This window comes from Perognathus longimembris, chromosome 3 (genome assembly GCF_023159225.1).
Source record: "Perognathus longimembris pacificus isolate PPM17 chromosome 3, ASM2315922v1, whole genome shotgun sequence".
NCBI classification, from domain to species: Eukaryota; Metazoa; Chordata; class Mammalia; order Rodentia; family Heteromyidae; genus Perognathus; species Perognathus longimembris.
In genome coordinates, this window is record NC_063163.1 from 44,402,304 (window position 1) to 44,416,869 (window position 14,566).

A 14,566-nucleotide genomic window follows, 5' to 3' on the forward strand; every position below is an offset into this window, starting at 1 on the left:
TTTTAAACCCCTCTTCTACCTGGAAAGATGCCTTTTGCATTTACTTACTTATTTGTAGCTCTGTTTTTGGAAAAGGGTCTTGTGTGGCCTATGCTGGAATTAACAGGTCTGTGCCACTCCACTTGGCTTGTTTTTTGTATTTTAATGCTTAAGTGAAGACTTAGCTATTCCTGGTGAAAGGAATTTAGGGATTAATGTTCTAAAATTTACAAATTTTCTTTAAATTAACAGAACCCAGACTAATTGCTGGTCTTCTGATAGCATCCAAGTATGGGCCAAGGATTGACCAATCTCATTCTTCAAAGCAAAATGCCAATCAGGCAGCAAAATGATACATATCTAAAAATCATTAAGGACTGGCAGTAGGAGACAAATGTTCTGTCTCAAAGCTAATTAATCCAGCTGGGAATATGGCCTAGTGCTTGCCTAACATACATGATCCCTGGTTTCGATTCCTCAGCACCACATATATAGAAAAAGCCAGAAGTGGCACTAAGGCTCAAGTGGCAAAAAGTAGTCAGGGACAGTGCTCAGGCCCTGAGTTCAAGCCCCAGTACTAGCCAAAAGAAAAAAAAAAACTAATTAATCCAGTAGGACAAAATAAAACAGAGCCCTCAGATAACTAATGACACCTCCTTCAATATGTAGACTTCACACTCATTATCTCCCAGCTCATTCTTTCTCACCCCTAGAAAAACACTTTGTGCTGGAAGTTCTCTGTGATAGTCTTTGTTATTAACTCTCCCCTCTTCTTTATTTTGATGGGTTTTCAAATAACTCTTTTCCTGGCCCCAACAACTTGTCCTTGAGTCTCTGGCCATTTCAGTGAACAGCCAGACCTGGGTTTAGTAACAGCATCTGTCAAAGGAATGTTATTCTTGGCAGTGGAAAACACCATCAGATAGAGATGGGAAAGTACAGGGTAGACTAGACCCTAGTAATAAAAGAGACTAAGGGGCTGGGCACCGGTAGCTCATGCCTGTAATCCTAGCTACTGAGGAGGCTGAGAGCTAAGAACTCCAATTTGAAGCCAGCCTGGGCAGAAAAGTCCCCGTGAGATCCTTATCTCCAATTAACCACTCAAAAACCAAAAGTGGGGCTGTGGCTCAAAATAGCACTAGCCTTGAGTAAAAAAGAACTCAAGAGGCAGATAGCACTCAGGCCTCGAGTTCAAGCCGCAAAGCTGACCAAAAAAAAAAAAAAAAAAAAAGACTAAGGGGAAAAGGTGAGAGAAAATGAGGGAGGGGTTAACACTGTTCAAAAAGAATGGACTCATTATCTGACTTATGTAACTGTAACCCTTCTGTATATCACCTTTACAATAAAATTTCAATTAAAGAAACTAACCACTATTTGAGGGACATACTTCTTTACCTACCTTATTTGTGCCTCAATTTAACTATTAGGAGCCTAACCACCATAAGGTTCATAAATCATAACAGAAGAGACAAGATTGCTTTGATCAGAATTTTTTCTGTGACAATGTAAAAAATATAGCCTAAGAGTTAAGGTAGGGCATAAATTTCATGGTCCAAATAGATAGGTGTCCTTTATCCTGAGGTCCCACACCAATGCCTTGATTTATGAACTCTCCCACCTTACCCTCTCTCCTTGACTAACAGTAATACATTTGGCTGACAACAGACCACTTCTTTGAACTGACACTTTTTTACTTCCTCACTTTTTCCAGCTGCAACCCATTTCATATATTATCCTTTTCTCACTTTCTTACTTTCATATCCTGCCCCCGGCCCTCCCCACCAGACAATACCTCAGACTAAATAAGCAGTTCGTGAGTTTCTAGTTTTGGCTGGAGGCTTCTCTGTGGGGCTGGGGGGGGGGGGCGCAGGGGCGGGCGTCCCCCCATAAACCTGTGCTGATGTTGATTCCTCTCTATTCTCTGAACCTTTTTGAGCCTACAACTACTGCATGCAATTACGTGTGCTGCAACATAATATCTTTTACCCTTCAATTCATCAGATGATAGATACATAATTATACATTATACATTAATTAATTATACATTATACATTAATCATATTACAAGAACTTGCAGGTTTCCCTAGAAAAGAATCTCTTTATCCCTCCCTCCCCCACCAAAAAAGCCAAATAGGGCTGGGATACATGAAATACAGTTCAACGATTAAAGTACTTGCTTAAAAAACACAATTCAGGTTATATCAATTTCAGTTGCAAATCATTTTATTTAGTCATATTGTTTAATTTATCCCCATAATGTATTGAACTAAAGACCAGAAATATACTCACTCAGGTAATATGAAACACAGCAATGTTCATGTAGTCATCTCAAAATGTTCACTCAATGCTGCAGTTTAGATTATCAAAATTATTATACAGGGGCTGGGGATATAGCCTAGTGGCAAGAGTGCCTGCCTCGGATACACGAGGCCCTAGGTTCGATTCCCCAGCACCACATATACAGAAAACGGCCAGAAGCGGCGCTGTGGCTCAAGTGGCAGAGTGCTAGCCTTGAGCGGGAAGAAGCCAGGGACAGTGCTCAGGCCCTGAGTCCAAGGCCCAGGACTGGCCAAAAAAAAAAAAAATTATTATACAAAGCAAGGTATTTCTAGTAGTCCAGTAGTTTTAAATGACTGGGAGTATAGCTCATTAATAGAGTATCTATCTGCTTAGCATGTAAGAGACTCTTAAGTTTAATCCCCAACACCAAAGTAAGTAATTTTCCTTTTGTCTGTGTCCTGGGTCTTGAACTCAGGACCGGGCGCTATCCCTGAGTTTTTTTGCTCAACACTAGAGCTTTACCACTTGAGCTACAGCTTCACTCTGGAGTTGTTTTGGTTTTGGTAGTTAATTACAAATAAGAATCTCACTGACTTTCCTGGCCAGGCTTGCTTCAAACTGTGATCCTCAGATACCAGTCTCCTGAGTAGCTAAAATTACAGGTGTGAGCCACTGGCACCTAGCTAGTTAAAGTCATTTTTAAAAGAAAAAAAGATTATTACATGTAATTTAGTTTTTCAGCTTAAAAATAACATATTAAATGTGATAAAGAAGTGCTATCTTCTCTCATTTTTTTTCCAAGTACCTAAAAACAGTCCTGTGGGAAATTTTTACTGACTTTATTATACTTAATTAAATGAACAGATTTGAATCTATGCTGTCAAGATACACTACATTAATTATAACGGTGTTACCATTTTTTTCTAACTAAACAGTATGTCACCAGAAATGGGGAAAAAATAACCTATATTTGTATGTTCCATTGAAGTGCCAGACTTTGAAGTCAGGCCCCATTTTACCACGTGAACCCCATTTTACCACGTGAACCCCATTTTAGAATCGAACCCTGAGCCAATCAGATTTGTACCTGTGTCCTAATCTTGCTTGCTTGAACACCTGATTCTTGTAACCTTGTTCTTTGCCTTTATAAGCCCTGTGTAATCACAGCTCGGGGCTCCCTCCTAGCCTCCGCTGTGTCGGTGGGTAGGATGAGGCCCGAGTTGCAGCTCGCTTAAATAAAGCCTTGCCTTGCTTTTGCATTTCGGAATGTCTGAGTCTCGGTGGTCTTCTTACGACTTGGCACAACACCATGAGATTATGCTGAGATGTGTGTAACATACCAATCTAAGTGCAAATTTGTTTTAGTCACTTAACATAGTTCATGTAAAGTGATTATTATAATCTTAGGTACTCAGGATGCTGAGACCAGTAGGATCACAGTTCAAAGCCAGCCCAGGCAGAAAAGTCCTCAAGAGTCTCTCTAACTAGCAAAAATGCTGGATTGGAGGAATGCCTCAAGTGGTAGAGCTCTGGCTGTGAGAAGGAAAGTTCAAATGAGAGCACAATTCAGAGTTCAAGCATTGCTAACAGCATATAAAACAAAATAAAATCACACCTGTGAAGATCTTCAGAGTATATTATAAAATGTAAAGGGATGTGAAGATACCTAGTTTTTAGAAATTATTTAAACTTACACAAGTTATATGTGTAATATAATACACCTAAAGTCACGATATTTTTACCTTAAGTCAAGGGCTAGTTTATAGTTCAGTGGTAGATATTTGCTTGGCATGTTTAAGGCCTTAGGTTCAATCCCTAGCAACACACCTCCGCCCCGCCCCCCCCAAGAACTCAATCCCAAAAAAAGCCCCAAAAGCTAGAAAAGCAACCATTATCCTTCAGCAATAGAAAGCTAAGATACTGAGGTTAATCTGATATTCATTTATTCAGATTTTATGTACTTTCCGTAAACCATTCTTTCAATATTCTTGCTTGAGAGATCATGTTAACTATATTTTTCCATAGTAAGAGTTCTTAATCTTACACATATACAAAGTTTTATAAGCCTTTCCTTATTAACTGGATTGGGATAGGAGTAAAAATTAGTCAAGACTAAATAAGGGGGACTGGGAATATGGCCTAGTGGTAAGTAAAGTGCTCGCCTCGTATACATGAAGCCATGGGTTCGATTCCTCAGCACCACATGTATAGGGGAAAAAAAAGCCATAAGTAGCACTGTGGCTCAAGAGGTAGAGTGCTAGCCTTGAGCAAAAAGAAGCCAGGGACAGTGAGTACACAGGCCCTGAGTCCATGCCCCAGGACTGGCAACAAAAACAAAACAAATAATCCCCAGTGCAGCCAAAATAAATAAAAGACTAAGTAAGGGGTCACAGGATAGCTGTGTTTAAGGAAGATCCATGCTATTCAGAGTTTAACAAAGTTCATTCTTAAACTATAATTTTATAACAATTGACACCTTCCTTGGACTAGGGAAGGGAGTCCCTGGAAGAGATACAGGAGAACTCTAAGGATTAAAAACAGAATAAGATGCATGGTCCAGGATGTATAAGATGTGTATGGAAAGCTGGGTGCCAGTGGTCACACCCATAATCCTAGCTACTTGGGAGAATGAGATCTGAAGATCACAATGTGAAGCCAGCCTGGGCTGGAAAGTCCCAATGAGTTCCCGTGAGATACTTATCTCCAATTAACCACTCAAAAACTGGAAGTGGTGCTGTAGCTTAAAGTAGTAAAGCACTAGCCTTGAGCAAAAGAGTTCAGAGACTGTCCCCAAGGCCTGAGTACAAGCCTCACAACCAATAACAACAACAATAACAGAAAAGGATGTGTATTGAACATGTGATAAAAGGACAAATGCTGTGAGAATCAATAAGCAGGATGAGGCAACTTTCAGTTGCTGCTTGGGGCCTAAACACTGCTGTAGAAAGAGCAGGCAGAAGGGCTATATGCCCAAACTATAAAAAGCATGCTAAACTCTTATTTCAAAACTGGCCAATCCTAAAAAATAAAACAGGTTAGAGATAAGACAATTAGTTCATTAACAAAGGCAAGGGTCTAGCCCACCAATTAGGAAAAGATAGATCATCTTGTGCCAATATTACAAAGAAAAATCCTGACAAAGTCTTGAGAAAAAAATATCCCTTAGACCTGGGGGTTTTGCTTTCTTCTTCCCCCAAGAAAACTCTGCTTTCTTTCTCCAGTAATACTCAATTCTTCTGGCTTTTTTTTTTTCCGGTCCGGAAGTTTTTTGAGGCTTGAACTCTGGGCCTGAGCACTGTCCCTGAGCTTTTCAGCTCAAGGCTAGAGCTCTCCCACTTGAGTCACAGCTCCACTTCCAGTTTTCTGGTAGTTATTGGAGATGAGTCTCATGAATTTTCCTGCCTGGGCTGGCTGGCATCTACGTGCAATTCTCAAATCTCAGTCTCCTGAGTAGGATTACCACCAGCGCTCTGCTGGTTCATTCTTCATTGTGACTCATTTTTCAAATTCTTGTGAAGATGTTTTAAGAGACTGGCAACATCTAAGGTATGGCATCAGAATGCATAACCTAGGAGCTACAAATTAATTCAGTCCAAGTAGAAAGTCAAGTTTTCTAAAAATCAAATTAAAATTTTATTTTCCATCAGGCTAAAAAGCATATTATCTATATTTCCCCAACTACTGTATTCTTTTATTTGTTCACTCAACATTAATATGTAGACGTTTTAATGAATGAAATAATTAACATTTTCTAAGCTTTTGTGCTCAAGGCTAGTACTCTACCACTTGAGCCACTTCCTGATTTTTTAGTGCTTCATTAGTGAATCTCACATACTTTCCTGACTGGGCTGGCTTCTGAGATCCTAGCTCTCAGCCTCCTGAGGGGCTAGGATTACAGGTGTGAGCCACTGGCACCCAATTTAGTGATATTTTAATGTTCACAATTGAGGTTTTATAAGGCCTGTGGATAAAAAGTTAAAAACAGATTTAACTTTAAATGCCAATTGTGGGATTTCTATCTACATGTGTATTGATGACTCAATTGGGTCACTAGCTAACTCTGAATGACCAAAAGCTACACTGTGTAAATCTCTGCGTTCTCCTAGGTGTGTTTAAACTGCTAGTCACAAAGTATTGGTTTCTCATTGGCTAGGTTTTCAGTGTAAGACATTTTCTTTCAAATGAAATACGATGCAGTGTTTTCAACAAAGTTGATTTTTATCTCTTTCCTCTCAGCCCACAGAAAAACTCAGGATGCTAACTAAATCCACTTCCAGCTTCGTGCCAGGCAACCAAGCATACATATCAAGGCAAGACCCCGAGATCTGAACATTTTCAACCCACCAAGACCAGGAAATCAAGATTGCCAACGGTCTCCTTTCATCTGTTTCACCCTGTTTATGAAAACACAGCCCTTTTAGCTTAATTTAAAATAAAATTAGGGTCGCTGCAGGAATACTGGTCACACACTAATGAACTCGGCTGCTCCAACCTGACGCTCTCTAATACCAAAGAGTGGCCTGGGTCACTTGAGCAACCCAAGAGCAGAGCCAACGGTTTGGCAGCTGGTTCGCTGGCAAAGAAGAGAAAGCAAAGAGATTTCTTTGAGGTTCGTTGGTAAGGAATCTCTTTCCTCTCTCCCATGTTCAGCTTTGCACCTTTCTGAATTCAGAAGCCAGCCTCCATTAACCAGCAATAGAGAATCGATCATCTGAACCTTAACGAGAATAAAGTCTGGACGAGTTCTCGGAAACCAAGGGGTCAACGTTGAGACATCACAGTCCTAACAAAGCCCACAATTAGGGATAGACCAAAGCCTGGGTCGCCACACCACGCCTTGTTCCCCTTAACACGCCATGAGATTCAGGCCCAGGAAACTCATCCTTCCGGGCAAGTGAGAATGAGCCAGGTCTCATCACTCAGACCCTTCCACTTCCCCTGTCCTCCCCCCAGGACCCTCTACAAAAATCAGACGGTAAATAAGCTCCCAGACACCAAGAACCCCAGCCCTAGCCACACACAAGATGGCACCCACACACCTACCCAAAGAAACAGCTGCACCACCACTCCACCGCTGCGGGCCTCTAGACCGCGGGCAACCCCATTGGGCCAGCCAGGGCGCGCGAGATTAGCCGAGAACGTTGATAGCCAATCAGGAAGCGGCGCGCTCGGAACGCCTCGGCGCTACCCGCGGTGGAAGCTCGGGCCGGCCCAGTGAGGCGCCCGCCCTGTGGGAAAAGCAACTCGGCTTTGGGTCGGGGTGATGGGCTCGGTTGGCGTCCGGCTCCCATTTAGTGGTTCGCTTCAGGGAGGCCTGGACATTCGTGGTTGCGCGCTGACCGAGTGGTAAGGGCTAGTACTTGGCAAAGTACTTCCAGGCCACAGGGACGAGCGTGGACTGACAGCGGCTTGAGGTGGGGAGGAGGCGTAGACTTGCCGGCTTGCCCTCGTCGGGAATGAGCCTGGAGCGCCGCCCTCGGGTCTGGCGGGAGGCTTGGAGAAGAGGACGGAGTCTTTGAGGCCGAGTCGCCGTGGTGGGAGGGTCGGGCAACCCTGGCCCAGCTTCTGGCCGCGCGAGCAGGGCGGGGCCTGCACCGAAGCCGTGCACCCTCGTGCAATCCCGGGTTGGAGGAGGACCCGGCAGCCGCGTTGTTCTCGGCCTCTATGTGAAACCTGTCTCCCAGTATGCCGCAAGGAGATGATTCCTGAGCATCTGGGAAACCCGAGGCCTTCCGAAGGCGCTGCTGGAAATAAAGTCTGCAGTAGCAAATCCAGAAACTGAACTTGGAAGGTTTAACCACCGACTCATTTCGCAGGTAAGGTTAATACCAGCCCCGAATAAATCAAATCAACCGGTCCAGGATCTCTGAGTTGAGATTAGATTTTAAGAGCAGACTGTCATTACCCCACCACCCAAGAAGTCGTGTGCGGTGCAAGAATGTATGTAAATAACTAAATATCCTGCAGTGCATTGTGTAAATGTTAATGAAGGAGGTCCCGGAAATGGGTGTCTAAAGTGGTAAAATGGGGTCGTCAAAACCAGGATTCTTCAAACCTGGCTGGGTCTGTTGGGCCCCCCCGCCCTCCTTATCACGAAAAGCCATTTTCCCGCATGACTGTTTCATGAATTAACTTTTCTTCTCAACACCTTATTTGACTTTCGTGGTTTTGTGGTATTTTTATTCTGCGGATAGCTTTTTTCTCTTCGCCTAATTTTTAGACTTTTTTTTTTAAATCGTAGGTTTTTTTGTTTTGTTCTTAGATTTCCAGGACAATATTGAATGAGAGCACTGGTGGCCAAGTGTGTTCAAGTCCACCTCCTCCTCACTGATGAACTTGTATTCAGTAGTTTTGATTTTGGTTTTCTGCATCTAAGACTAGTTTTCATTCTTTCTTTGAAACAGGAATTCAAATTTGCAAACTTCAAGTTTGTTTTCTGTCGATTGTGGGACTTGAACTTGGCCTGGGAGCTATCCCTGAGCTCTTTTACACAAGACTCCAGCGTTCTACCACTTTGAACCATAGCGCCACCTCCAATTTTCTAGTTCTTGGACTTGTCCTGCCCCGCCTGGCTTTGAACCAATCTTCAGATCTCAGCCTCCTGAGTAGGTAGGATTACACCAGTGAGCCAACTTTCTAATGTTAAACTTTCGAAGGTATTCCTAGTATAAGCCCTGCTCTTAATCTCTTGCTGGACACTTTTATTTAATGTTGTTGCATCTATAATCCAAGAGTGGTTTGGTGGTAATCCTCCTACCTTCTGTGGCCTCCATAGCTTTTTTAGCTGGGATGACAGATGTTTACTACCACACCTAATCAACTGCTGGAAATGAGGGTCTCACATTGTTTTCTGTAGGCTGGCCTTAAATCTTTGTTATCTCAATCTCTGCTTCCTCAAAAGCCAAGATTACAGGTATAAACTGCCATTTTGTGTGGCCACGTGTATTTCTGGTCATTGAAACTACCACATCAGCATACTAGGAAATAGTCTACCCTTAAGCTACATTCCTAGCCCCCTGATGCAGAAAATATTTGTTAAACTAAGTTTATTCATCTGTTATTTAAATAGGTGGGGAGATTGCTGGAGTGTAGAACCCAGGGCACCTGAGCATGCAAAGGAAGCCTTTGACCACTGAGCCACACCTCAAGACCTTAAAGTTTTTTTATTCTGATTTTTGCCTATTTTATTTGTCAGTTTCTGAGGCCAATTTAGTCTCTTCATACTACAATTTTCAATTGTGTATTTTCCATGTTATTTCTTTAAGTTTTACTTTATATATTTCAGTGATATTTGTATATAAAAGTTCATAGTATTAGGTCTTTATTGTGGATTTTCAATGGAAAGTAGTTTTCTTTGTTTCTTACTGCTACATTTTTATTTAATAAAATTAAAATAAAATTTAAAAATACTGACATATAGTTTTTCACTTCCTTTCATTTTTAGCCTATCCATGATGTAATTTAGATAGACTTAAAATTCATACGTAGTTTTTGATTAATTGACTGAGAATCTGACCTTTTTGTGTATATGTGTGTGCCAGTATCAGAACTTGTATTCAAAGGCTTCATATTCTCCATTGTCTTTTTCACTTAGGGCTTGAGCTATGCCTCAACTTCTGGCTTTTTGCTGGATAATTGGACATGGGGGGTCCTTCAGACTTTTTTGCCCAAGCTGTCTTCAAACGGTGACATTCAGATTGAGATCCTAAGTGGTTAGGATTACCCATAGATACCCATTTGCATATAGCCTTATTTCTTCCCTCTTACCCACTTCTCTTTGTAACTTTGTTTTTGCTAGACAAACACAGTTCTACTTTAAAGCACATTCTCAGTCCTTTTGCTTTTAGTTTATTTTTCAGATAGGGTCTCATACTTTTGCCTGGCCTGGAAGAGGATTCTTCTACTTCCTCCTTTCAAGTTATGAGTTCAGGTCACTGTGCCTTGCCTGAGAAAAAAAAATTGCTTATGTACTTGAGGGTATGAAACATGAGTGATGAAAGTAAGTGCAGATATGTTATAAATAAAAAGGTATAAATATATATTCTAATATCTGAATTTTGTTTTAGAGTTATATACTGAGAGCATAATAATTGTTAGTACTTATTAAGTCCTTCCTGTATGTCAGGCACTATTTAAATAATTATAAGGCAATGAATAATACTATCCCTATTTTTAAAACTTAAAAATAATTTAAAATGGGATATAGTTTAATGGTGTATTAATGTTAACATATTTTAAATTTGTATAATTAGAGGTAATTATATTTATAATTCCTTATTTATCATAACTTATATTTTGTACACTTGTCCAGCTCATTTATATTCTCTTTGTAATGGTTCATACTACTTTAACAATATCTTTTTCTTGTGTATTTTGTGCTTTATAAATACGCATTACTCTTTGTTTTTCTTACAGAATATTTCATGAATTTGTGGATTCAAAAATGGAGTTGATTTTTATTTTTATAAAGACATTGGCAGTGATGTGATATGACTATAAATGCTTATTTGATGAAGATGTTTGCGCCTGTTTTGTGGCTGAACTAGTGTCATTTCTGAAGTTTTCTCATCCACAGTTTCTATTTGAATATTCAAGTATCAAGGAATACTGGATTTAGAATGCATAATGATGGTGTGTTTTCTTTGAAGACTTCAAATTTCATAGAGACCACAGTTGGATTCCAGTTACATTCACCAAAGTGGCACATATTCAGTGTTTTGACAAACTTAATTTTGAAGAATTTTACGTTTGTCAACAGCACCAAAGAATGGGAGAAAAAAATGGTAGGTTGAAGAACACATTTTTAAACTTTATATTTAAAAGTTTATAGGCAACCTAAGCTAGATTGTGAATTTTTAGTGTTTTCCATGTGACTTCTAGACTAGAAGGAATTAAGGCTTTCTTCTCAGCTATCAGCTTTGATTGATTTTATAATGTATTGCCAATCAGTAATGTTAAATCAGTACTGTGATATACTTTTTTTTTAATTGACTTTTTTTTTTTTTTTTTTTGCCAGTCCTAGGGCTTGAATTCAGGGTCTGAGCACACTGTCCTGGCTTCTTTTTGCTCAAGGCTAGCACTCTGCCAGTTTGAGCCACAGCGCCACTTCTGGCCTTTTCTAGGCTTCATGTATGCAAGGCAAGCATTCTTGCCACTAGGCCATATTCCCAGCCCCCAAAATTGACTTCTTGAATTAATGTTTCTTAGTTGTTGCAGAAAAATTGAGAGGATAGTATAGAGCATTCCCCATGTATTCAGTCCTGAGTTTCACCTATCATTTTAATATCTACATTTGGATGGTACATGTTACAATTAATGAACCTTTTTACTGGTATTTATTATGAACTAAATTCCATAATTTTTTCAGATTGCCTCTGGTACATATGTCTTTTCCTTTCCAGGATTCCATTCAGGATAACACGTTATGTTTCATTTCACTTAGGCTACTCTTGGCTGTGGTAGTCTCTAAGGGCTTGTTAAATATTTTGTAGACTGTCTCTCTGTTGGAATTAATGTCTGAAGTTTTTCTTAGAATTAGATGGAGTGACAGATTTGGAGGAGTAAAATCACAAGGGTAAAGAGCCATTTTTATCATATTATAGTACCAGTACAAGTTATGGCATGAGCTCTTATTGTTCATACTGGGCTTGACCACATAGCAAGTGTGGTGTCACCCAGTTTCTCCACTGTCAAGTTAATGCTTTTGTTACACTTCCCAAATCTACTGTCCTTCAATTTTCAAATTATATTTTTATTATCTTCAAGTAGTTGTATGATACATTTTGATCTCCCCTTTCTTCATTTTCCCTCTTCCAACTCCACCTATCCCCTTGTGTGTCCTTCAATTTTATTTTTGTTTTTGGAGAGAGAATTTCTCTATGTAGGCCAGTATAGTATTCAACTCAAAATCCTCCAGCCTCAGCTTCCTGGGATTACATGTGTGTACCACCACACCTGATGCCATACTGTACTACTGTCCCAATTGGAAGTAAATCACTAAGTACAGCTCTTGCTTGAGAAGTGGGATTTGATATTCTCCACCACTTGACAGCAGACTTTAGTGTTTCTTTTTCACTTTTGTTCTATTTGTCTCAAATGTTTCCCCATTTATCTTTTCATTTATTTTTTTTCAAATTTTTATTTTATTTTATTTTATTTTTCTATTTATTGTCAAAGTGATGTACAGAGAGGTTACAGTTTCATGTTAGGCCTTGGGTACATTTCTTGTACTGTTTGTTACCTCCCTCATTTCCCCACCCCCAATTTATCTTTTCTGTCAATCATTATTTATGTCAGTATGGACTCATAAATACTTACTTTATACTTGAGTTAGATTCCAGTATTGCTTTACCAGTTTAATTGCTTAAATTGTCCCAAGTTCAGCCATTGGAAATTATTTGGGTCTTATGTCCCTTTGACATAAGCAATTTAATCTATGATTAACAACATCTCCTATATATGCACACATACATGTAAATACATACTATACGTGATTTGCGTATTTACATTTCTTTTTACAGAAGTAGTTTTTGTATTCTTTTGATTGGCTTTGTTTTCTTAAATTCATTCATTTGTCAGTGAGATTCTGGGAATTGAACTCAAGATCTTGTACATTCTCTGCATACTATGTGCTAGTTTCTTAGTTATACTACCAATGTTGTCTTTATTCGTTATTTCTACAACTAAGTGGTTACTTTGCCTTTTTAAGTAATGTAACCATTCCACATCAGAGTAATTGCTTATATGCTGTCATTTCTGTAAGATACTGTAACTCCATAATCACTAAGAAGTAGAATCAGTAAGCCCTTATTGCTGTTTTTTTGCATGTTACACTAGAACTCAGTTATCTGTGAATCCAGAAGATTTTAGTGCTATCAAAAGTTACTTTTTTGGGGCTGGGAATATGGCCTAGTGGCAAGAGTGCTTGCCTCATATACCTGAAGCCCTGGGTTCAATTCCCTAACCCCACATATATAGAAAACGGCCAGAAGTGGTGGTGTGGCTCAAGTGGCAGTGAGCAAAAAAAAAGAAGCCAGGGACAGTGCTCAGGCTCTGAGTCCAAGGCCCAGGACTGGCCAAAAAAAAAAAGTTACTTTTTGGCCATCCCTGGTGGCTCCTGAGTCTTTAATCCTAGCTACTCAGGAGGCTGAGATCTGAGGATTGTAGTTCCAAACCAGCCTGGACAGGAAAGTCCATGAGACTCTTACCTCCAGTTAACCACCTGTAAACTGGAAGTGGAGCTGTGGCTCACAGTGGTAGATTGTTAACTTTGAGCAAAACTCTCAGGGACAATATCTAGGCCCTGAGTTCAAGACCCATGACCATTCAAAAAAAAGTGTAGAAATAATTCTTTTTGTTAATTCTTTGTTGTTGTGGTACTGTGGCTTGAACTCGGGGCCTCTGGCTCTGAGCAGCTTTCTTGATTATGTCTGACACTTTACTATTCGAGCCATACTTTCAGTCCAACCTTTGCTTCAACTTTTAAAAATATACATTATGTGTTGTCTGTCATCCTATGGTGACAACAGAATGTCTTTCTCCTCGCTAACTAACTTAGTATCTACCAACCAACCTTCTTTCCATCTTTCCCCTCCCCTTCTGTCTCTAGTGTGAGTAACCACTATTCTGCTCTCAATTTCTGAAATCAACCCTTTAGATTCAACTTATAAAAAAGAATGTGGGGGCTGGGATGACTACTCAGTTTGTAAAATGAACTGCTCCCCCTTGACTTGCTCACCTGTCACTCTACCTTTTATTTCCTACCTCAGTGAATAGCATTACTATCAGTATGGTTACCTGAGACAGAAAGATGGAAGCCATTCTAATCTCTTCCCACTACCACCTGAGTGATCTAATTGTGTGTGTGTGAGTGTGCGCACGCGTGTGTGTGCCCCCCCAGTACTGGGGCTTTAACCCAGGGCTTGGGTGTTGTCTTAGATTTTTTTACTCAAGGCTGGCAATCTACCACTTGAGCCACAGTCCACTATGCCTTTTTGGTGGTTGATTGGAGATAACAGTCTAATGGCCTTTCCTACCCTGACTGGCTTTAAACCATGATCCTCAGATCTCAGCCCTTCTAAATAGCCAGTTATAAGTATAAGCCACTGGCACCTGGCTGTATTTGGTGGGGGGGTTTTGTTTTTTATTTCATTTTGAGACAAGGTGACACTGTATATAGTCTTAAGCTGACATCAAACTCTGCCACAGCCTCCCAAGTTCTGAGATTAAATCACCAAGTTTGGCTTCTGTGTGATCTTTCAAAGAAACATGTGTAAGCACAACATAAATGGCTTATACCTCTTCAGTA

At 40.2% G+C, this 14,566-nt stretch overlaps 2 protein-coding genes across 5 annotated transcripts in view; one reads left to right on the plus strand and one right to left on the minus strand.

Moving 5' to 3' along the window:
- Cab39l (calcium binding protein 39 like) overlaps positions 1–7,431 on the minus strand; it is a 95,885-nt gene extending 88,454 nt beyond the window's left edge. For all 3 annotated transcript variants that reach the window (XM_048341410.1, XM_048341412.1, XM_048341411.1), the window contains exon 1: positions 7,303–7,431. The gene's annotated coding sequence lies outside the window, so the exon portion shown is untranslated. The remainder of the gene's footprint in view (positions 1–7,302) is intronic.
- A 110-nt stretch (positions 7,432–7,541) lies between these two features.
- Positions 7,542–14,566, plus strand: part of Setdb2 (SET domain bifurcated histone lysine methyltransferase 2) — a 38,951-nt gene continuing 31,926 nt past the window's right edge. For both annotated transcript variants that reach the window (XM_048341394.1, XM_048341395.1), the window contains exons 1-2: positions 7,542–8,075; positions 10,675–11,042. In XM_048341394.1, the coding sequence (XP_048197351.1) occupies positions 11,027–11,042 (16 nt within the window). In that variant the 5' untranslated portion in view covers positions 7,542–8,075; positions 10,675–11,026. The remainder of the gene's footprint in view (positions 8,076–10,674; positions 11,043–14,566) is intronic.